Consider the following 17,217-nt stretch of genomic DNA (forward strand, 5'->3'; position numbering starts at 1 on the left):
TAGTTCCGAGCAGTCTGAAACCAAATATGTGTGGCAGTATTAGTGTACCCGCTGGTTGTGGTTTAACGTCTTATGTGTTTTATAGCTATTATTGCTAAAATTCTCTATACCTGTGGCATGTTAAACGTGGTGGATTACGGCGAACTATATTTGAGGGGACGGGCGAGGGGGGACAATGGAGAAACAGTTATCCTCTGCTCCTACACTGAACCCTGGATCCGTGCCTGCTACAAAATTTACGCCGAAATGCCTTATGAAGCCATCCACCAGACAGGGATGTTAAGTGTGGTGGCCGTTTGTCCTTTTCTGCTGTGCTGCAATGTTTCCCTCATCCTGCAGTAGTCATCAGCAACATAAGCATGATACTAAGCATTCACTCCACAATGTTAATCTCGGTTATCTGGTCTGAGCGCTTCCCATAACAACAAATAAGTTGCCAGTCACTCATTAAAGTGTGCATTTAAGTCAGTCCTAGAGTTGATCTCTACCAAAACTATGGTTCGGAAGTTTTGGTGCGGTACATAAATGACGTAGTAAATGGTAGGATTACCAGTAGTATTGGTAGGGAAAGAAACATAAATGAATGTGTGGAGAAACTGGGAGCTGACAAACTCTCTTTGTTTTTTGCTTGGTTGTTTGTTAGTTTTGCACATAATAGCAGCCACATATCGTTTAGTGTTAGTCAACTGAGTAGTTTATATCCTTAAAAAAATATAAGCTGCATTTTGTAGGTGATAAAAATTAGTTGATCGCGTAACTTCTGCATTTTTATGAAACCAAAGCAATTACTTTTGATGCAACTATAGTTTCATGCACAAACGTAAAAGAATATACATAATTATTGTTGTTATTTTGTACTCATTTCTTTATTTTTAATACACTGTCCCTTTGTTCCACATCACAGATCAATTTTCGAATACAAGCAGAATTAAACAGTGACAGTGTCAACTTTGTTACAAATACCGCTTATTTTTAAGTAAGAGACAGGAGGATAACTATGTAGAACAAAAATGTTCCGTAAGTTATACATACGCAAACAAGGCAATCGAAATAAGGTAACGCCCGATAGGTATGCAACACACCTAACGCACAGGTAATGCGGTACGATCCTAACTGACGAAAAGTGCCATAGCCTACAGTAGTTTTACAACTCTAGTCGATACACATTGCCATTAGCAGCTTCATTCTGCTAAATGCAGGACAAACCCTCGGCGCATTAAAATGGGGCTAACACACGAGTATGGGCGGAAAAGCGTGAAACGGGTCGCTTTAATTATGAGAAAGTTCAGCAAGGCACTCGCCTCGTTTCAGCAAGGACGACAGGTAACAGCTGGCCTGAGCGTGCCGAGTGTCGCTCACGTTAACATACGATCTGCGGGTTTCTCAAGAGTGTCTGCACTTGCTGCGTGAGCGAAATAGGTTTCCAGATTCTCCCCCCATTGCCTGGAATTGTGAAATGTGTCACCATTTATGAGTTAAAATTAATACCGTAGGAGATCAGGAAAAATTGTACTACCCTTAGCTCACGGTGCTTCAAACCATCTGAGAGAATCCTGTGATTATTTCCAAGTTCAACGAACCTCTCTTATGCGTTCGCTGTGAAGATCAATGCTCAGGGATGGAAAGACTTTGCAATATGGATTCATATCACACTGTATCAAATTACGTAGCACACGATGGTTAATACATAATTTCTATCTCGAATTATGCGCCATTGTTCCCATTGCGTCTCACTCTTTTTCTGATACGTATGTACCTATTTACCTTTTGCTAAATACGTATTTCCTCAATGAAAGACTCTGCAGTTGTTTCCCTCTACCGTCTCACCTGGTAACCTCTAATTCATGAAGTATTTTCGGATTGGTGGTAAAACTGTGAGTAAACTATTTAGAAAGTATCAGATACAGGTATTTCCAATGTATTAACAAATCGCATCACGCCGGCCGAAGTGGCCGTGCGGTTAAAGGCGCTGCAGTCTGGAACCGCAAGACCGCTACGGTCGCAGGTTCGAATCCTGCCTCGGGCATGGATGTTTGTGATGTCCTTAGGTTAGTTAGGTTTAACTAGTTCTAAGTTCTAGGGGACTAATGACCTCAGCAGTTGAGTCCCATAGTGCTCAGAGCCATTTTTTTGAAATCGCATCACCGGTGTCACGTCAGTTCAGTGAGAGCTAAGCGTGAGAGCTGTACAAAACATGCAGAAGAACAGTTAAAAATGTCATGGTTCAGAATATAATGCTATGACAAATGATTCTATGAGTTAAGAGACGATAAATAAAGTATAATAGTCGTGGAGTCTGTACTGTGAGTCAGGATGGAGCGTTAAGCGATATCTCAGTACCATACGCGCAATGTAAGTAGCTGAATCGATGGAAAACGAATGTGGTCGACCGGGACTGATTTCATCTCGGTCGCTACCAGTTATAACTAGCAGGCAACACTGAGTACAGATATCTCGTATGGTCATCAGTACATAATTTAATTGTGATGGTGGTTTGTCATTTTCATTTCCGTAGCACACGTTAGCAGTTGCAACATTAAAAGCCAAAAAAATCGCTTGAAATGATTTTCTGATGAGAAAACCAACTTTTGCCGATGAAAAGAAAGTTATGTGTGAAATATGTCACTTGTGTTGCTTTGTTTGGCTAGTGGATTACAAATACTAAATACCCGTGCTTGGAAACGATAACCGTCCAAATTGCAAACGCAACTAATAAATATACTGGTAGCCGTACACGGCATTTGCCATGTTCAAGCTGTGGACCCTTACTTCATCAAACTATAGGCAACTCTGTTTGACGTCGTCTATGTCAATAACTATGCTTATACTCAGTTCTACATAATATTTTAGTGATCGTGAACTCGACGAGTCGCTCGTTCTTTCATTGACGTAGTACTTGCTTGCTAAAGTTCGCAGCTGACAGAAATCAACGCCAGTTGATGTCATTCGATACTCCTGCCAACCACCTCACAGAAAATCTTCGTAGAGTGTGTGTAGTAACAACAGGCCATACAGTAGCCACTTTTCTGTGTTCTGAAGCTTCTAGCCCACATCACAAAATTCTGTATAAGCAGTCCTGACAATGGACTGGTAATAGCCAAATGTGGGTGTCGATACGGCAATCTGTATCAGTTTACTTCAACATTAGTTAGCCGCGCGGAGTGGACGCGCGGTTTGAGTCACGGATTGCGCAACCACCCCCGCCGGAGGTTCTAGTCCTCCCTCGGGCATGGGTGTTCAGTTTCAGTAGTGTGTAAGTCTATGGACCGATGACCTCAGCAGTTGGTCTCGTGGGAATTCATACACATTTGAACAACATTAGTTTCTTGACCACAGTAGTTAGTGGCTAAGTTTGTCAATAAAGCTACATAGGGTGAAACTGCGTCTTCCATTAATACAAACATGATTTTTGTATCTATATTCTGGCAACTCGTCAGCAAGAGGCGTTCTAGTTGCTTCCCAGGCTACTTAACACTGAATGTACTGTCAGTTCTTACTGACTGCGACAGAAAATCCCTCACAGATAGCCCAGTGACTTTTTCCTGCTTGTCAGTTGTCTGTCGATGTCGTGGAAGGACCATTACCTACAGTACCACGAAGAAAGCTTTAACGATTGCATGAAATGTGGTCAGAAGTTATATTGCACAAAGTTTAGTCTTCAGAAAGGTGTGGCGTCAGTCTCTACAAGTGCCTGAGGTACTGGCAGCTTGTAACGAAAGATGCCGCATGTGGCCCCAAGTCATTCCTCCTGAAGCTGTAAAACGCCCGATGAAACGAACTCGTGGCAAGACTTATTGCTGTCAAAAAGGGGCATAAGTTGTCATCCATCTCATGCTTCTTTTTGTGAATTAAACGGAAAGAAACCTTAACACGCTGAAACTCTAAAAACATGGTGATTAAAAGTACCCCATAACGTGCTTTACATGTTGCTGTGATTTTCAGAGTATCAGTAACATGTAACTGTACGTATATATGCAGAATCCAAGATCGCAGAAAACTAGTAGTGCTGACTTGCTAAGACTAAAAAAATTAGATTTAGAGAAGCGAGCAGCAGTAAGTGATACGCTGCCTGAGAGCGTGGCATTGTTCACGAAGACGTCGTGGTGGAGCGCCGACTTCCCAGAAAGCGTGCCGCATGACAGCCGCTCATACGGCAGTTTCATCCTTTCAGTGTCTCGCAAGGACACAACACCGCTTGGCTTTGTCACTAGTGCCTGTCCACACTACATCATGCCTAAGTCACATACTCCAGCCAAAATAACAAGTTAACTATACAGGCTGAATACAAACACTACTGACGACATTTTAAGGTCGTTCACACCTATTTTATGAGTATTTCGGTGTACAGGACACGTGGTGTCCCGCGGCTGGTTTCAGGGGAGTTAAATTTCTTTTTTTTTTTTTCTTTGCCCCATTTGTCTTTGTGTATTTATTGCACTGAAAATCTCTGGAGATGTCAATGTCCTGCGCCGTGCCCCTTATATGGAAACAAACTTGTTTCATTCACTAACGATACTAGCTGTAGACCACAGTAACACCCACTTCTCTCGAGGACCTCAAGTTCTCTCTCGGGTTTGTTTTCCCGGCAGCGCTAGTAGCGACAGACAGCAGCATGAAATGGTTTACCAACAAGGAGGTGGCGATTTCGCACCTCGGGTATTTCTTCAATGAATGCAATACAAGAGAGGCACATTGGCGGTATACTGAGCTACTCCCACACCTACGGCAACCACATCACAGTACTTTTTAATCTTTTAATCTTTCTGAGGGTTGTTTCATTATTCTGTCTCTTATTATAATTTTGCTCCTGTGTTGCCACAGCCCCTAGAAACTTTGTGAAGAAAAAATGGTCAGTGGCAGGCTGTATTATTACTTATTCATTGTAATATGGGCCGATTTAGATACTTACGTCAAGCACCTAAAACAGGGCATACCAACGTGAAACACACTGAAACATCAGTACTACGTAAAAACCTACAAAAAATAATAACAATCTTGTTATAGAAATGACACAAGCATTTACCTCTACTTGCACGTGAATGCACATCACATGATGTATCACATTAGACGCCACATTTTTACAAAGTCCATATCTACCACCATATGTGAAGTAAACCATGTCATTACATTTACATGTCTACATGACGATACATGTAAGCTATAGCCACTCGCCTAGTGAACTGGCAGTTACGATCACCTGTTACTCAATGTTGTCACAGACATACTTCACACATGACATCGCTGACTCTCGTCTACGACATGTCAAAGTGCATAAATATCTGCTTTCACGCGCCAGAAAAGGTCAACATATCTTACAGTCCAAAACAGGAAAACAAATGAGTCAGTTAAGAGAAACAAACGTCTGCAACCAGATACATGAAGTTCAAAATGCTGTACATAGCACACAGAAAAACTAAAATTTCATTGTATTCAAGCAAAACATTGTCAGTTTTACATCCAAAACAGAATAGCGTTACTATCATAATATCCAAATTACGCTGATCTAAATTATAATGACATTAAATTGAATGTTTACAACATAAAGACATATCTCTGCATACCTATTGCTAAATAAATCCACTTTTGAGCACTCGTAAAATAGTTACCGGTATGATTATGCATTTATGTATACATTGTACATCATGTATGCAGACGAGGATGGCTATAAGCTTTACATAAGCGGCACATGTCCCTAGAACTCTACTACATATTTCTAGCAATACATAGTCGGTGATTTACGTGAAGTATTACTCTCAACACAGATATAAAACAGCTATTCATAAAAGGAGCATTAAAAAAAGATACTTAAAACGTAAAATCACATAGCGACATGAATTAAATCCTGCATTTTCCTAAAAGTAGGTTTTCTAAAATCCATATCTGATAGTAAATTAAGAGCAGAGTGTCAATATAAAGGAAATTAATCTATACAAGCATAACAGGGAAAGGGAGGACTCCATGTTTTTGTTGTTTACGTATACATTACCTGAAATTTGTCATATCTATGTAGATTCTTATTCTTTGCCTCCAAAGCCGGCCGCGGTGGCCAAGCGGTTCTAGGTGCTTCAGTCCGGAACCGCGCGACTGCTACGTCGCAGGTTCGAATTCTGCCTCGGGCATGGATGTGTGTAATGTCCTTAGGTTCGTTAGGTTTAAGCAGTTCTAAGTTCTAGGGGACTGATGTCCTCAGATGTTTAGTCCCATAGTGCTCAGAGCCATTTGAACCAATCTTTCCCTCCAACCTCCCCCCTCCCCCAATCTTCCCTTAGAATATTTAATACTTATATACACATAACTATTTTACTGGTGTTCAAACGGGGATTTATTTAGCAACAGGTATACAGTGATATGACTTTCTATTGTAAATATTTTAACGTATTTTTATTGTAATTTAGATCAGCGCAACTTAAACATTTTGATAGTAAAGCTATCAGTCTTGGATGTAAAGCTGACAGAATTTTTTAGCCTGAATATGACAGAATTTCCGTTTTTCCGTGTTCTATGTACGGCATATTGCACTACGTGTATCTGGTTACAAACGTTAGTGTATCTCAATCGAATCATCTGTTTCCTTGTTTTGGAACGTACTATATGTTGCGCCATCGAAGACATTTAAGCCCTCTGACATGCCGTAGTCGAGAGTCGAGGATGTTATGTGTGAAGTAGGTCTCTGACAACATAGACCAGAGTAACAGATGATTGTGACTGTCAGTTTACATAACGAGTGCATAGTGGCTACAGCTTAAATGTATTGTCTTGTGGTCATTTAAATGTCATTACATGGTTTCATTCGCAACTAATGATAGGAATGGATAATGTAAAATGTGGTCCCAAGTGCGGAACAGAAACTTTAATTATGTGCCACGTCTAATGTAATACATGACGTGATACGCAGGAACAGGTAAGCAGAAGTAAAGACTATGTCATGTTTATAATAACATTGTTATTACGCCTTGTAAGTTTTTACAAAGTATGTACTGATATTACAATGTGTCCCACGATGATAATGACATAAATGTCGAAATAGGCCGATGGCACAATTAATAAGTAATGACACAGCCTACTACGAACCGTGTTTTCCTTCTTTTTTTGTTTTGTACCTTACAGACATTTTCTTTACTGTGAAATTGTGTTCACAGAAACAAAGATAATTGTAGTAACAAACTGAATGAATCATAATTACATTATTACTCCCTAACGAGCCACTGGAGACAGAGTCCCTTACACCATAGTGATCACGAAAAGCAAATCTGACCACCAGGATCGTGACAGCAGCTTCTGCACCAGTAGAGGATGGGACTCCTCCTGTGCGTTGCAGAGCTTCCTAATAACTAGAATACCCTGGACATCCACGACAGGCTGTATTCCCAGTTTCCTGTTGAACTGAGTCATCCATAACACTTCATGTGTAGTTTTCTGTAACTTTTGCGCAAGGAAAGACACATGGACTGGTGGATGAGTTGAGTTGTAGAGCTCGCCTTTGTTGTTTCGCCACCTCAAAAATTTCCAGAGTGCCTCTTATGTATTTGGTGATCGTCAACGTTACGTTGACAATATAAATCAGCAACGAGCAGTTTCAGAAATATCAGTTTTGAGATGTGCGCACTGTTGAAGGCACTAGCCTGGAGTAGCGTTCAAACCACTAGTCCGATTTACGTTTCCCATTACCTCTGTGAATACCGAGACTGTTTTCGCAACGACTATTGCTGACGCCCTATTCCATTCTAGTTCAGTTTACCTAATAATCCGTCAGTAATAAGCACTTCATTTCTTCAGATATTTAAAAGTGTCACACTATCCGAAGCACAAAGAGTTCTTCTCGACAGTTAAAGGAATCTTAATTAGCGACTCCGGGTTCTCCAACAACGTCAGGAGCCGGATGTAGAAGGCTGATGTCTCCAAAGGAACTGGCTCCCTTACATAACGAAGCAGCTTTCACTTGTATAGGTTTCGCTTCGAATTAAGAGTTTCGTAGCTCAGACAAAACGCAATTCACCTCTCTCTTCGCTGATGGATAGGGAACAACTTTTTCATTTCCTAAATTAAAGCGTTTCGGTGACAATTGGCAGATAGAGCAACCGTGACAGCGTGCACTGTGTAAACTTAGTACTCTCTCTGATCCAAGGCACACTTTGCTCAGCCAAGTCCACCGCACCCGTTGTTTCATTGAAACAAATGGTTTATTTCCGAATTTTCGAGGAATTTTCAAGCTTTTGCAAGTTCACAGCCTTGCATCTCTTCTGAGAGTATGAGACATACACATGGAACTCACAATGAGTTTTAACATACATACCTCTCTTCAAAACAACCCTTGGTTCACTCTTATTGGATAATGTCTCTTATATACTACCCTATTTGGGAACACGGGGTACTCCGTAAAGCCGAAAATCGCGGGTTTGCTTTGTTTGTGCAAATTTCGCGACATACGGCCGCCATGAATGTCGTGACAGCACTACTATAAACTTACTTCATTTTTAATACGAGTACAAAATGATAGTGTTATGTCTTTTTTTTAGCAGAGTTATATGCGATATTTCCCAACTCCATCGCTCGGTGACCTCCGCGCATGACTGCTGTGCGAAGGACGCAGGTACAATACCCGGTATTACCAAGGATTTTTTATTGGAGGGAGGACAGGACCGGAGTAAACTCAGCCTCGCGAGGCCAATTGAGTAGCTACTTCAAAGAGAAGCAGAGGTCCAAGGTCATGAAAGCCGGAGGAGCTGTGTGCTGCTCCATACAACAGATGACGACACGGCGGTCGGTCGGTGCCGATGGGTTCATCAGCGAGCTTGTTTCTATATGTAAGATTAAACCTTAACTTTCTTAGTAGTTCAGAAGAAACCTGCCACTGGAACCGTGCATACCACTCAAATAAAAAGTACGTAAAAGTGTCAAAGAGAGCTCCTTGTTAAAGTGAAAAAACACCCACAAGACAGAATGACATATCTGCCGAAACTATATGTGTGGAAGTCAACGCGCACATTCACTTATGGTTATCAGAACCTAACACAAAACATCATTTCAAGCCTCTGGCGACAGTTCAGTGTCACAGGAAATACACTAGGTGGTCAAAAATCATGGGAAGGGCATTACACCTTGAGTCGGTCGTCGGCTGCTGAAATCACTGCAATGCATTTACCTCCGTAGACGTAGCTCTCCCATGCGTATAGGTGGCGACCTGACTCATTGTAGAGCTTGACGTTTGGCTAAATGCAACTCAGTTTTATTGCTTGCTGCTCCTTAGCCAATATAAATGTTCTGAAAGATTTTATGGGTCCTTTTATTGTCACTGAAGGTTTAAACCGCTAAACCAATATCAAACGAACTCTGAGGAAGCAAGTCCCACTATGGCAAAATTTTTGTATATTTTTCACAAATATGCCATCTGACACAAAAGTGAAGTACCCAGAAGAGCTGGAAGAAAAGTAACTTTACGGGATGAGAGTGTATGTGAGGTTATATCAGTAATTAGAAAAACGAGTCGAACTCATAAAGAACTTGACAGTATTGAGAATTTTTATCAATATAAAGTTGCACGCCCTCTCACCTGAATGCACGCACTGAGTCGGTCGGTTGTCTGGAGTGCCAAAGCTACGGTCCTCGATATCCTTAATACTTGAGCTGGGATGGAGTTGATGCCTGAGCTGGTCTCGCACACGTTCTGTGAGGGATGGATCTAGGGATCTTGCTGGCCATCTCAGTATCACGTAGGCAGCTCACGGAAGCAAGTGCAAGGACCCATAAAATCTTTCAGAACATTTATATTGGCTAAGGAGCAGCAACCAATAAAACTGAGTGGATGAGCATTGTCATGTTGATTTCCGTGTCGTACCGTTGTAATGTCAGTGTTCCCTCAATCACTACCACCCGCGAACCGAGGTCATACCCGATAGCTCGCCACACTATCACGTCGGGAGTACCTCCCCTGTGCCTCTCCATAATTCTAGAAGAATGAGTCAGACCTCTCCCCAGATCGCCATCGTACTCGACGACGAGGTTCGCCCGGGGTTTTTCAGAACCGCGATTCATCGCTGAACACAGTGCGACTCGATTCATCAACAGTCCGTGCTTCCTGGTCACGCCAGCACTCCAAACGCAGCCTTTTGTGTTTTGACGTTAACGGCAGTCTACAACTGTGACGATAAATCTATAGCCCGACTGCTCCATTCTCCGACCAGCGGTGCTAGATGACATAGAATGCTGCAGGGAGTCCATGACTTGTTTTCCTGCGGCGGGTGCAGACAAGAATGAGTTATGTTATGTTTGGTGCACAACACGACGGCCGGCCGGTGTGGCCTAGCGGTTCTAGGCGCTTCTGTCTGGAATCGCGCGACCACCACGGTCGCAGGTTCGAATCCTGCCTCGGGCAAGGTTCAAAAATGGTTCAAATGGCTCTGAGCACTATGGGACTTAACATCTGAGGTCATCAGTCCCCTAGAACTTAGAACTACTTAAACCTAACTAACCTAAGGACATCACACACATCCATGCCCGAGGCAGGATTCGAACCTGCGACCGTAGCGGTCGCGCGGTTCCAGACTGAAGCGCCTAGAACCGCTCGGCCACACGGGCCGGCGCCTCGGGCATGGATGAGTATGATGTACTTAGGTTAGTTATGTTTAAGTAGTTCTAAGTTCTAGGGGACGGATGACCTCAGATGTTAAGTCCCATAATGCTCAGAGCCATTTGAACCTTTTGAACAACATGACGGTTATCAATATGCGATTATGAGACGAGTATGCCTGCCCTCGCGTTCCCATGCAATCCAGCACTGGGCCACTGTCACACCTGAATGCCCCACAAATATGCATGTTATACCATTCGGTAGGGTGGCTAAATGGAGACTCACAATTAGATCCCTTCCAAATTCTCTCAAGTGCTGATAATGCTGTATCGTACGAGTACGCAGGATCTCCGCATCCTTCAGTCAATATTGGATGCTGACCACTCCCCTTGTATATACTACCAAGCCTGGTAATAGTGCTCATCATGAACAACATAAATGCCCTCTGATGATTGCTCTACGTGGCATAGAGTATTCCGACTTTAACCATTTACATACCTGTCAGTGTTCTTTACGTATATAAAGCTGTACTGACATCTTCTGGGTGCTTCACTTTTTTTTGTCAGGGAGTGTATTTGTCATAAGGTAACTTGCTTACACACAGTTCATGTGTTTGATAATTGCCTGACGGCCGAAATCGTCAGTAAAACAAATAAAAGGACTTAAAGAAGAGGTAGCTGAGGAACAATTTTATCTTTCAGTCAATGCGTCTCGTCACACCTCTGCGACACACTGTCTGACAGTTTCTCAGGAGTAAGATCCACTGGCTATTGAAAACATGGATCACCACAAAGAGAAAATGTTAGACCACCGTCGACAATCCGAAACAGCTCAGGGTAGCGACATCCTCCATTAACCGTTTTTGTGTTGTCGGCGATATTTTTTACTTATGCGTATCTTCAGTACCAGAATTTGTTTAATTACACGTTTTGTACACTGTCGTATGCCAATTTCTCCTGCAAAACTTGCCTGTATCATGTTCAAGAAATTTTCTTTCATTTCTTGTGCCCAACTTTCCGTACACATTATGTACTTGTATTTGCTAATGACCTATTAACAGTGTTCTACGACAAAACTGAAAGACTCCGATTACGTTACTGCTAACATTATACAGAAGCTTGGCGCGCAAAATTTGTATGTAATGAGCAGCATGTTCCTGCAGTGGTTTCCCCCCAGCTGTCGAGTTTGCGGATAACACCTTGGCTGGCCTCTGCCGTCGCACAGACGTGTGTCGGTTACGCAAGAATCCGCAGAAGAGCCTTGCCTTGCTGGCGGCACCGTTGGTGTGTAGGCCAAGGGCGTTCCGAGGCACCAGCCGGCCACCGGGCGGCTCATTGCTTCGTCTCGCGGCTGCCAGCCAGTCCGTTTCCCTTTTCCTGGCTGACCGCGAAGCGCCGTTTTCGCCGCCTGTTGGCAGCAAGGTCGATGTCGTCGAGCGCGACCTCACGACACAGCCGCGGAGGATCAGCGACTTCCTGTACACCGCGCACGCAACTCTCTCTGCGTGTGAAAGGAAGTGTTCGCGCGAACGAGGATGCGATGAGGCCCGGCAAGGGCTTCCGGCCACCCTCTCCCGCTAACACTGTCACAGCCAGAATAACATGCCGACCCCCGTGCAGATGTTGGATAAGGCCAGGGACAAGAAGAAACGATGTAAATTTTTTAGGACATCCGACTTTTCACGTACAGTTCAGGTTCCAATTTTTTTTCTATTTTCTGAAGCACTATATCAGCATGTCAATATTATGAATCGGACTGGAATTTACTTAACAAAAAGAATTACGTCGTAGTTAAGGTTGTACGCTCGGAGAACTTTGTGGTTCTGAGAAAGAAGTTCTGCAATTCAAGCACAGTACTTGCAGTACCGTAATCGTTTAGTCCCGACCACGTACAAACCAATATGAAACGTTCCGTCATCTATACAAGTTCCGTCAGATGACAGTTGAAATATCGTGACATGAAGGTTTTCACGCTTTTTTCTGGTTAACATTCTTCACAAGTTAGTTACTGAGTAGAAATGGACAGTTGATTTTCTCATTCTGTTCTTATATACTTGGAGTGTTCAAAATTAATGAACACTACAATTTTTCCGTGTTCACAGAAACCATTTACTGAAAAAACGGATACAGATTATAAAACAGGCATTCCCCGCCAATGTCTGTGCATTTTTGCCTTCATTCTGACGGCATCTGTATTTGTGTAAAACACCATTCTTTGCGGGTATTCCGGCGCCAGTGGTGGACAACTGCATGAAGTTCTTCGTTGGAGGTGAACTACTTATCCCGCAAGACGTCTTTCACTGCATCGAGTTGCGCATAGTCACTACGGAACAGAGTCGATTAATGTGGAGGATCCAGCAGCACAACAAATCCTAGTTCGTTGGCGGCGGCAATGTCCTGGCGAGTGGCATGTGGTCGCCCACTATCGTGTTGGAGCAGAACGCCACGGCCCGTTTCCCGTGACGGCGTTGTTGAATCCGACGGCGGAGTTGCCGCAGTGAACTACAATAAACGATCGCTGTTGAGGATCGTCTCGGGATGAAGCCAATCAACCAGCACTATCCCTTTGTGATCCTACAACACAGTCGATATATGTTTCTGCACTAGTAATTCCGGCTGTGACTTCTTAGGAAAGTCTTCCAGTACGTTTTTTCTTTTTTTTCTTTTTTTTCGGCACAGTCCACGCCACCCAGAACTATAATACTCCACGAAACACGGGTCTGCAGCTTGGTGCTGTTTCCCCAAATAGCCGGCCGATGTGACCGAGCGGTTCTAGGCGCCTCAGTCTAGAACTGCGCGACCGCTGCGGTCGCAGGTTCGAATCCTGCCTCGGACAAGGATGTGTGTGATGTCCTTAGGTTAGTTAAGTTTAAGTAGTTCTAAGTTCTAGGGAACTGATGACTTCAGATGTTAGGTTCCATAGTGCTCAGAGCCATTTGAACCATTTTTTCCCCAAATATGGCTCTTAATCTCATGTGAATTTCTAAAGCAGTCACTTCGTCCCTCCAACGCTGCCCATACTTGTCTGCTTCCATGCTGCCTTATCGATGTCCACCAACGTACTCGCAAGCCGGAATAAGTGCTGCTGCAATCGACTTACATTTCAAATTGCTACTCTGCAGGAGTGCCAACGAATATTGTACGATCTAAATAAATTGATGTACAGTACTTTCATTCATCACATTTGATCCGTACATAGTTTAAATTTAACGAAGAATATAAACAAATTTTAAATTTTGTGTCACCAAAATCTTATTGCGTAATGGTTTTCATATATGGCGAGATTTTCAATTGCAATGCTTATTTTCAACAGCCACTGTAGGCGAATGAGAAGCTTTGTGGTTTTCTCACTGTCGATGCTGTACGCATAGTGAGGCAGTGTGAGTTACTGTTCCCTTCCCGTCGCTACGCCCATACAACAAGAAAACGGTGTACAAGGTACAAGCCAAAGTATCCCGTAGATACACGATAATTAACTGAAAACAACTGCCACCTGATATTACAATGTCCACAGTTGCAATGTACGATTCTTGTGTTGCGCTAAAACTGGTGTTGTTGTGTTTCAGCATGAGCCGGCTGCCCCTCCTCGTTTGCCTCGCGGGCTGCGTCGTCTCGCTGGTATCGTCGCTGCCCCTGGCGCCGGAACAGCAGGAAGTGGTGCAGCTGCCGCTGGATATACAGGTCAGTCTGCTAACTCTTTTACCAGACAGCAGTGTTCAGCAATCTGCAACTCCACGCCCAGTGTGCAGTACACATTTGGTACCGTCTTGCTCACGTATCTCTATTGTTTTTAAGTTTATTTCATTTCGTGAATACTACCATTTGGCTGGAGTGTTAACAAGTTTCAACATGAAAGAGGGAAATAAAATACCCTGACTTTGCTGGAAACACCTCCCAGTATAACAGTGTGCTTCCGATATTTCGCCCAAGTCGTCGTTTTCCCATTTTATGTACAACCAGTAATCCCTTCGACGATTCTTTAAACAGTCGAATTCCCATGCATAAAACAGCTCCTTTTTAAGAAAAGTCCGTTTGTCGTGCACCTCAGCGTTTATGGCATATCTCCTGAGCTATGTGTCGTACAATGATAAAATTTTTCAGATGTCGATACGGCTGCAAAATATGTTGCGAATAGAGTTAGTAATAAAGACATAATAAAATAAAAAAATAACCCCTATGCTGATTTTTATTGCATTAATATGTACAAGGATTAACTAAGGTGTCACACAACATGTCCCTCCGTCTAAATCATTTAAGATCATTTCTCAATGTGCTTCATGCGGTATCTACAACAGTCTTGACACAAATTCTCACATTATGACAATAAAGAAATGTGTGTGTTTAACGATTATAATTCAAACCTATGTACATTAAAATTTAATATCACAATACACAGAAGGAATGGTAATGAAATATACACATTCATATTTTCTTCCCTCATGCAACTAGCTATACGTTTCCTTATGAGGCTTACTGAAAAGAACAAATAAACTATATAAAAAATTAGCTGGTAATTGGTCCTAACTTCCCTCAAAAATTGGATAGAAACACCTTGTCACTTTCAACACACCACGCGTTAATGACGCAGTTACTGGCACACGAAATAGGCGCAGATGACGCGGTTCAGTTTGTGGGCCGACTGTCGTTGTCATCTGCTGCTGGCTGTTTCCGCCACAGCTGGTGACTGCTGTCGTCAAGGCAGGTGTCATTCAGGGAACACCTGTCCAAAGTGACACGTCGCTGCATTTTCATTACGTGATGGGACGGCTGAGGCAAGTTAGTGGACTTCCTCGACCAACGTTCTTTTATTACTCAGAATCTGGCAGTTTCTCAAGCAGGCGAAAAAAGATGATTGTTGGGCATTTAACTCAGAGGAATAACTTTTCTTCTGCTGAAAAACATTTATTTACTTCTGAGGGAATTTCCGCTATGTCTTCTTTTTCGTCACCAATGAATTCGTGAAATAATGACTTTGACATCCAAAGATTATTGAAAAACTTAGTTTGTTCCAAAGCAGTATCATCAAATAGTGTGTAACTTCTAGTCAGTCAAATAACATAAGTAGTATATCCTTCTGTTCTTGTTTTCTGAAAACAGTGCAGAGAGAAAAAGTAATTCGTTGGATGCTGTTTACTCTATCGATTACTCCCCGATGAAAGGTACGCAATTATTCACAAGTTGCGTCATCAATGGACCAACTCGTGAACGCTCTTGTAACGAGAAAAATCACAGTTGAAATCACACATGGCGTCACCGGTTGTTTTCCACTAATACCGGCTAGAGTTTTCACATGAAAAGCATAGAGTTCAGTGATTTTTAACGAAATTCTCTTCCAATCTTTATCCGCCTTTATATTACGCCATCGTTGCCATTTGCGCTTCGTTGCGCTGGTAACAGTGTCTTTTCTGAGTGACAGTGAAAGTTGTACTGGTAATCGCCACTAAAGCCCCGTCACAGTTTCAAAACACGGAAGATGTTCCTTTTAATGAACTAAATTATCACATTCCAACTATAACTTCGTTGCTGTCACGGCAATAACAAAAATAATAGGAGATTCGAGACGGGATGGCGTATTCACTAATGGCAGCACAACTGTTTAATCAGGGTAAGAGGCGAAAGGAAAACTTCAGCGCTAGATTTACCAGTAAGTAAGCCAACACTTAAATCCAAAGGAGAAAGTCAGTGGGTGAAGAACTCTCCTTGCCTGTCAACAGCCGACTGGCATGAGTAGGTCTTACGCCACAATCGTGTCGAAACGGTGCAATCACTCTGTAACGGTGACTTGTCTTCCTGTGTGACGCTTCACAGTAACTTGTCGCAACGATTTGTCGACTGTTACGATGTCTGTCTTCTCTGTGCTGTCACCACAGTCATCACACATGATTTCTGAATGATTCAGCATTTCAGCCCCACTCATGTGACTGTCGTTTTACGGAAAAGTTAACAAAAAAAAGTCTGATCAGTGTTATTTGTCACCAGAGATGTCATCTTTCATCTCCCTACTTCTCAGATTTAGGAAAACATTGTCTTTTTTTAGGTATGTGATATTCCAAACCGTCTGCCTCACTGTTGCTTTAACATCTATGATAAATCCTGATTTTTTTTCACTGGTTCACTAGTTCTATGGCTGTAAAAGTGACACCTAATTGCAACTGATTTGTATCACTAATTTCATTTCGCTCACGTGCGTAACTAATTTAACAGCTATGTAGATTCATAAGTCACATTTAGATGAACGCAGTAACAGAATTTTCTAAACTGCGACGAAAATAAATAATGTCGCAAACTCGAGCAAAAATTTGGCACTAAACATCACAAAAAACTGAGGAGACTATCAGTCTCTCCATCAGTCTGATAGACTTTCAAATGTTATTCCATATGTGCATCATTTTGTCTTTAGGTGTCATTTTATCTTGGCGCTGTCAGTGACATCTATTTACTACTGTACTTTTTAAACGTAAGTTTAAGTACTACAGTACAACTAGTTTAATGTTTAAAGCTGTCAGCCAATTCTGAACGCAATTTTCAGTGCTGTCAGCCAGCTTTAAACTGTATATTCTGATGATGCTCTCGTTCATTTGAAGAGCGATACCGGTAAATAAAAAATGCCAACTGCGACTTGTAGCTGTTTGCAAAAACTTAAAAAATATT

At 42.4% G+C, this 17,217-nt stretch overlaps 1 protein-coding gene across 2 annotated transcripts in view; it reads left to right on the forward strand.

Moving 5' to 3' along the window:
- Nucleotides 1–17,217, forward strand: part of LOC124606871 (putative lysozyme-like protein) — a 154,509-nt gene that overhangs the window by 40,751 nt on the left and 96,541 nt on the right. For both annotated transcript variants that reach the window (XM_047138959.1, XM_047138958.1), the window contains exon 2: nt 14,133–14,247. In XM_047138959.1, coding sequence (XP_046994915.1) covers nt 14,134–14,247 — 114 coding nt within the window. In that variant the 5' untranslated portion in view covers nt 14,133. The remainder of the gene's footprint in view (nt 1–14,132; nt 14,248–17,217) is intronic.

The sequence above is a fragment of the Schistocerca americana genome, chromosome 3, assembly GCF_021461395.2.
Source record: "Schistocerca americana isolate TAMUIC-IGC-003095 chromosome 3, iqSchAmer2.1, whole genome shotgun sequence".
Classification (NCBI taxonomy): domain Eukaryota; kingdom Metazoa; phylum Arthropoda; class Insecta; order Orthoptera; family Acrididae; genus Schistocerca; species Schistocerca americana.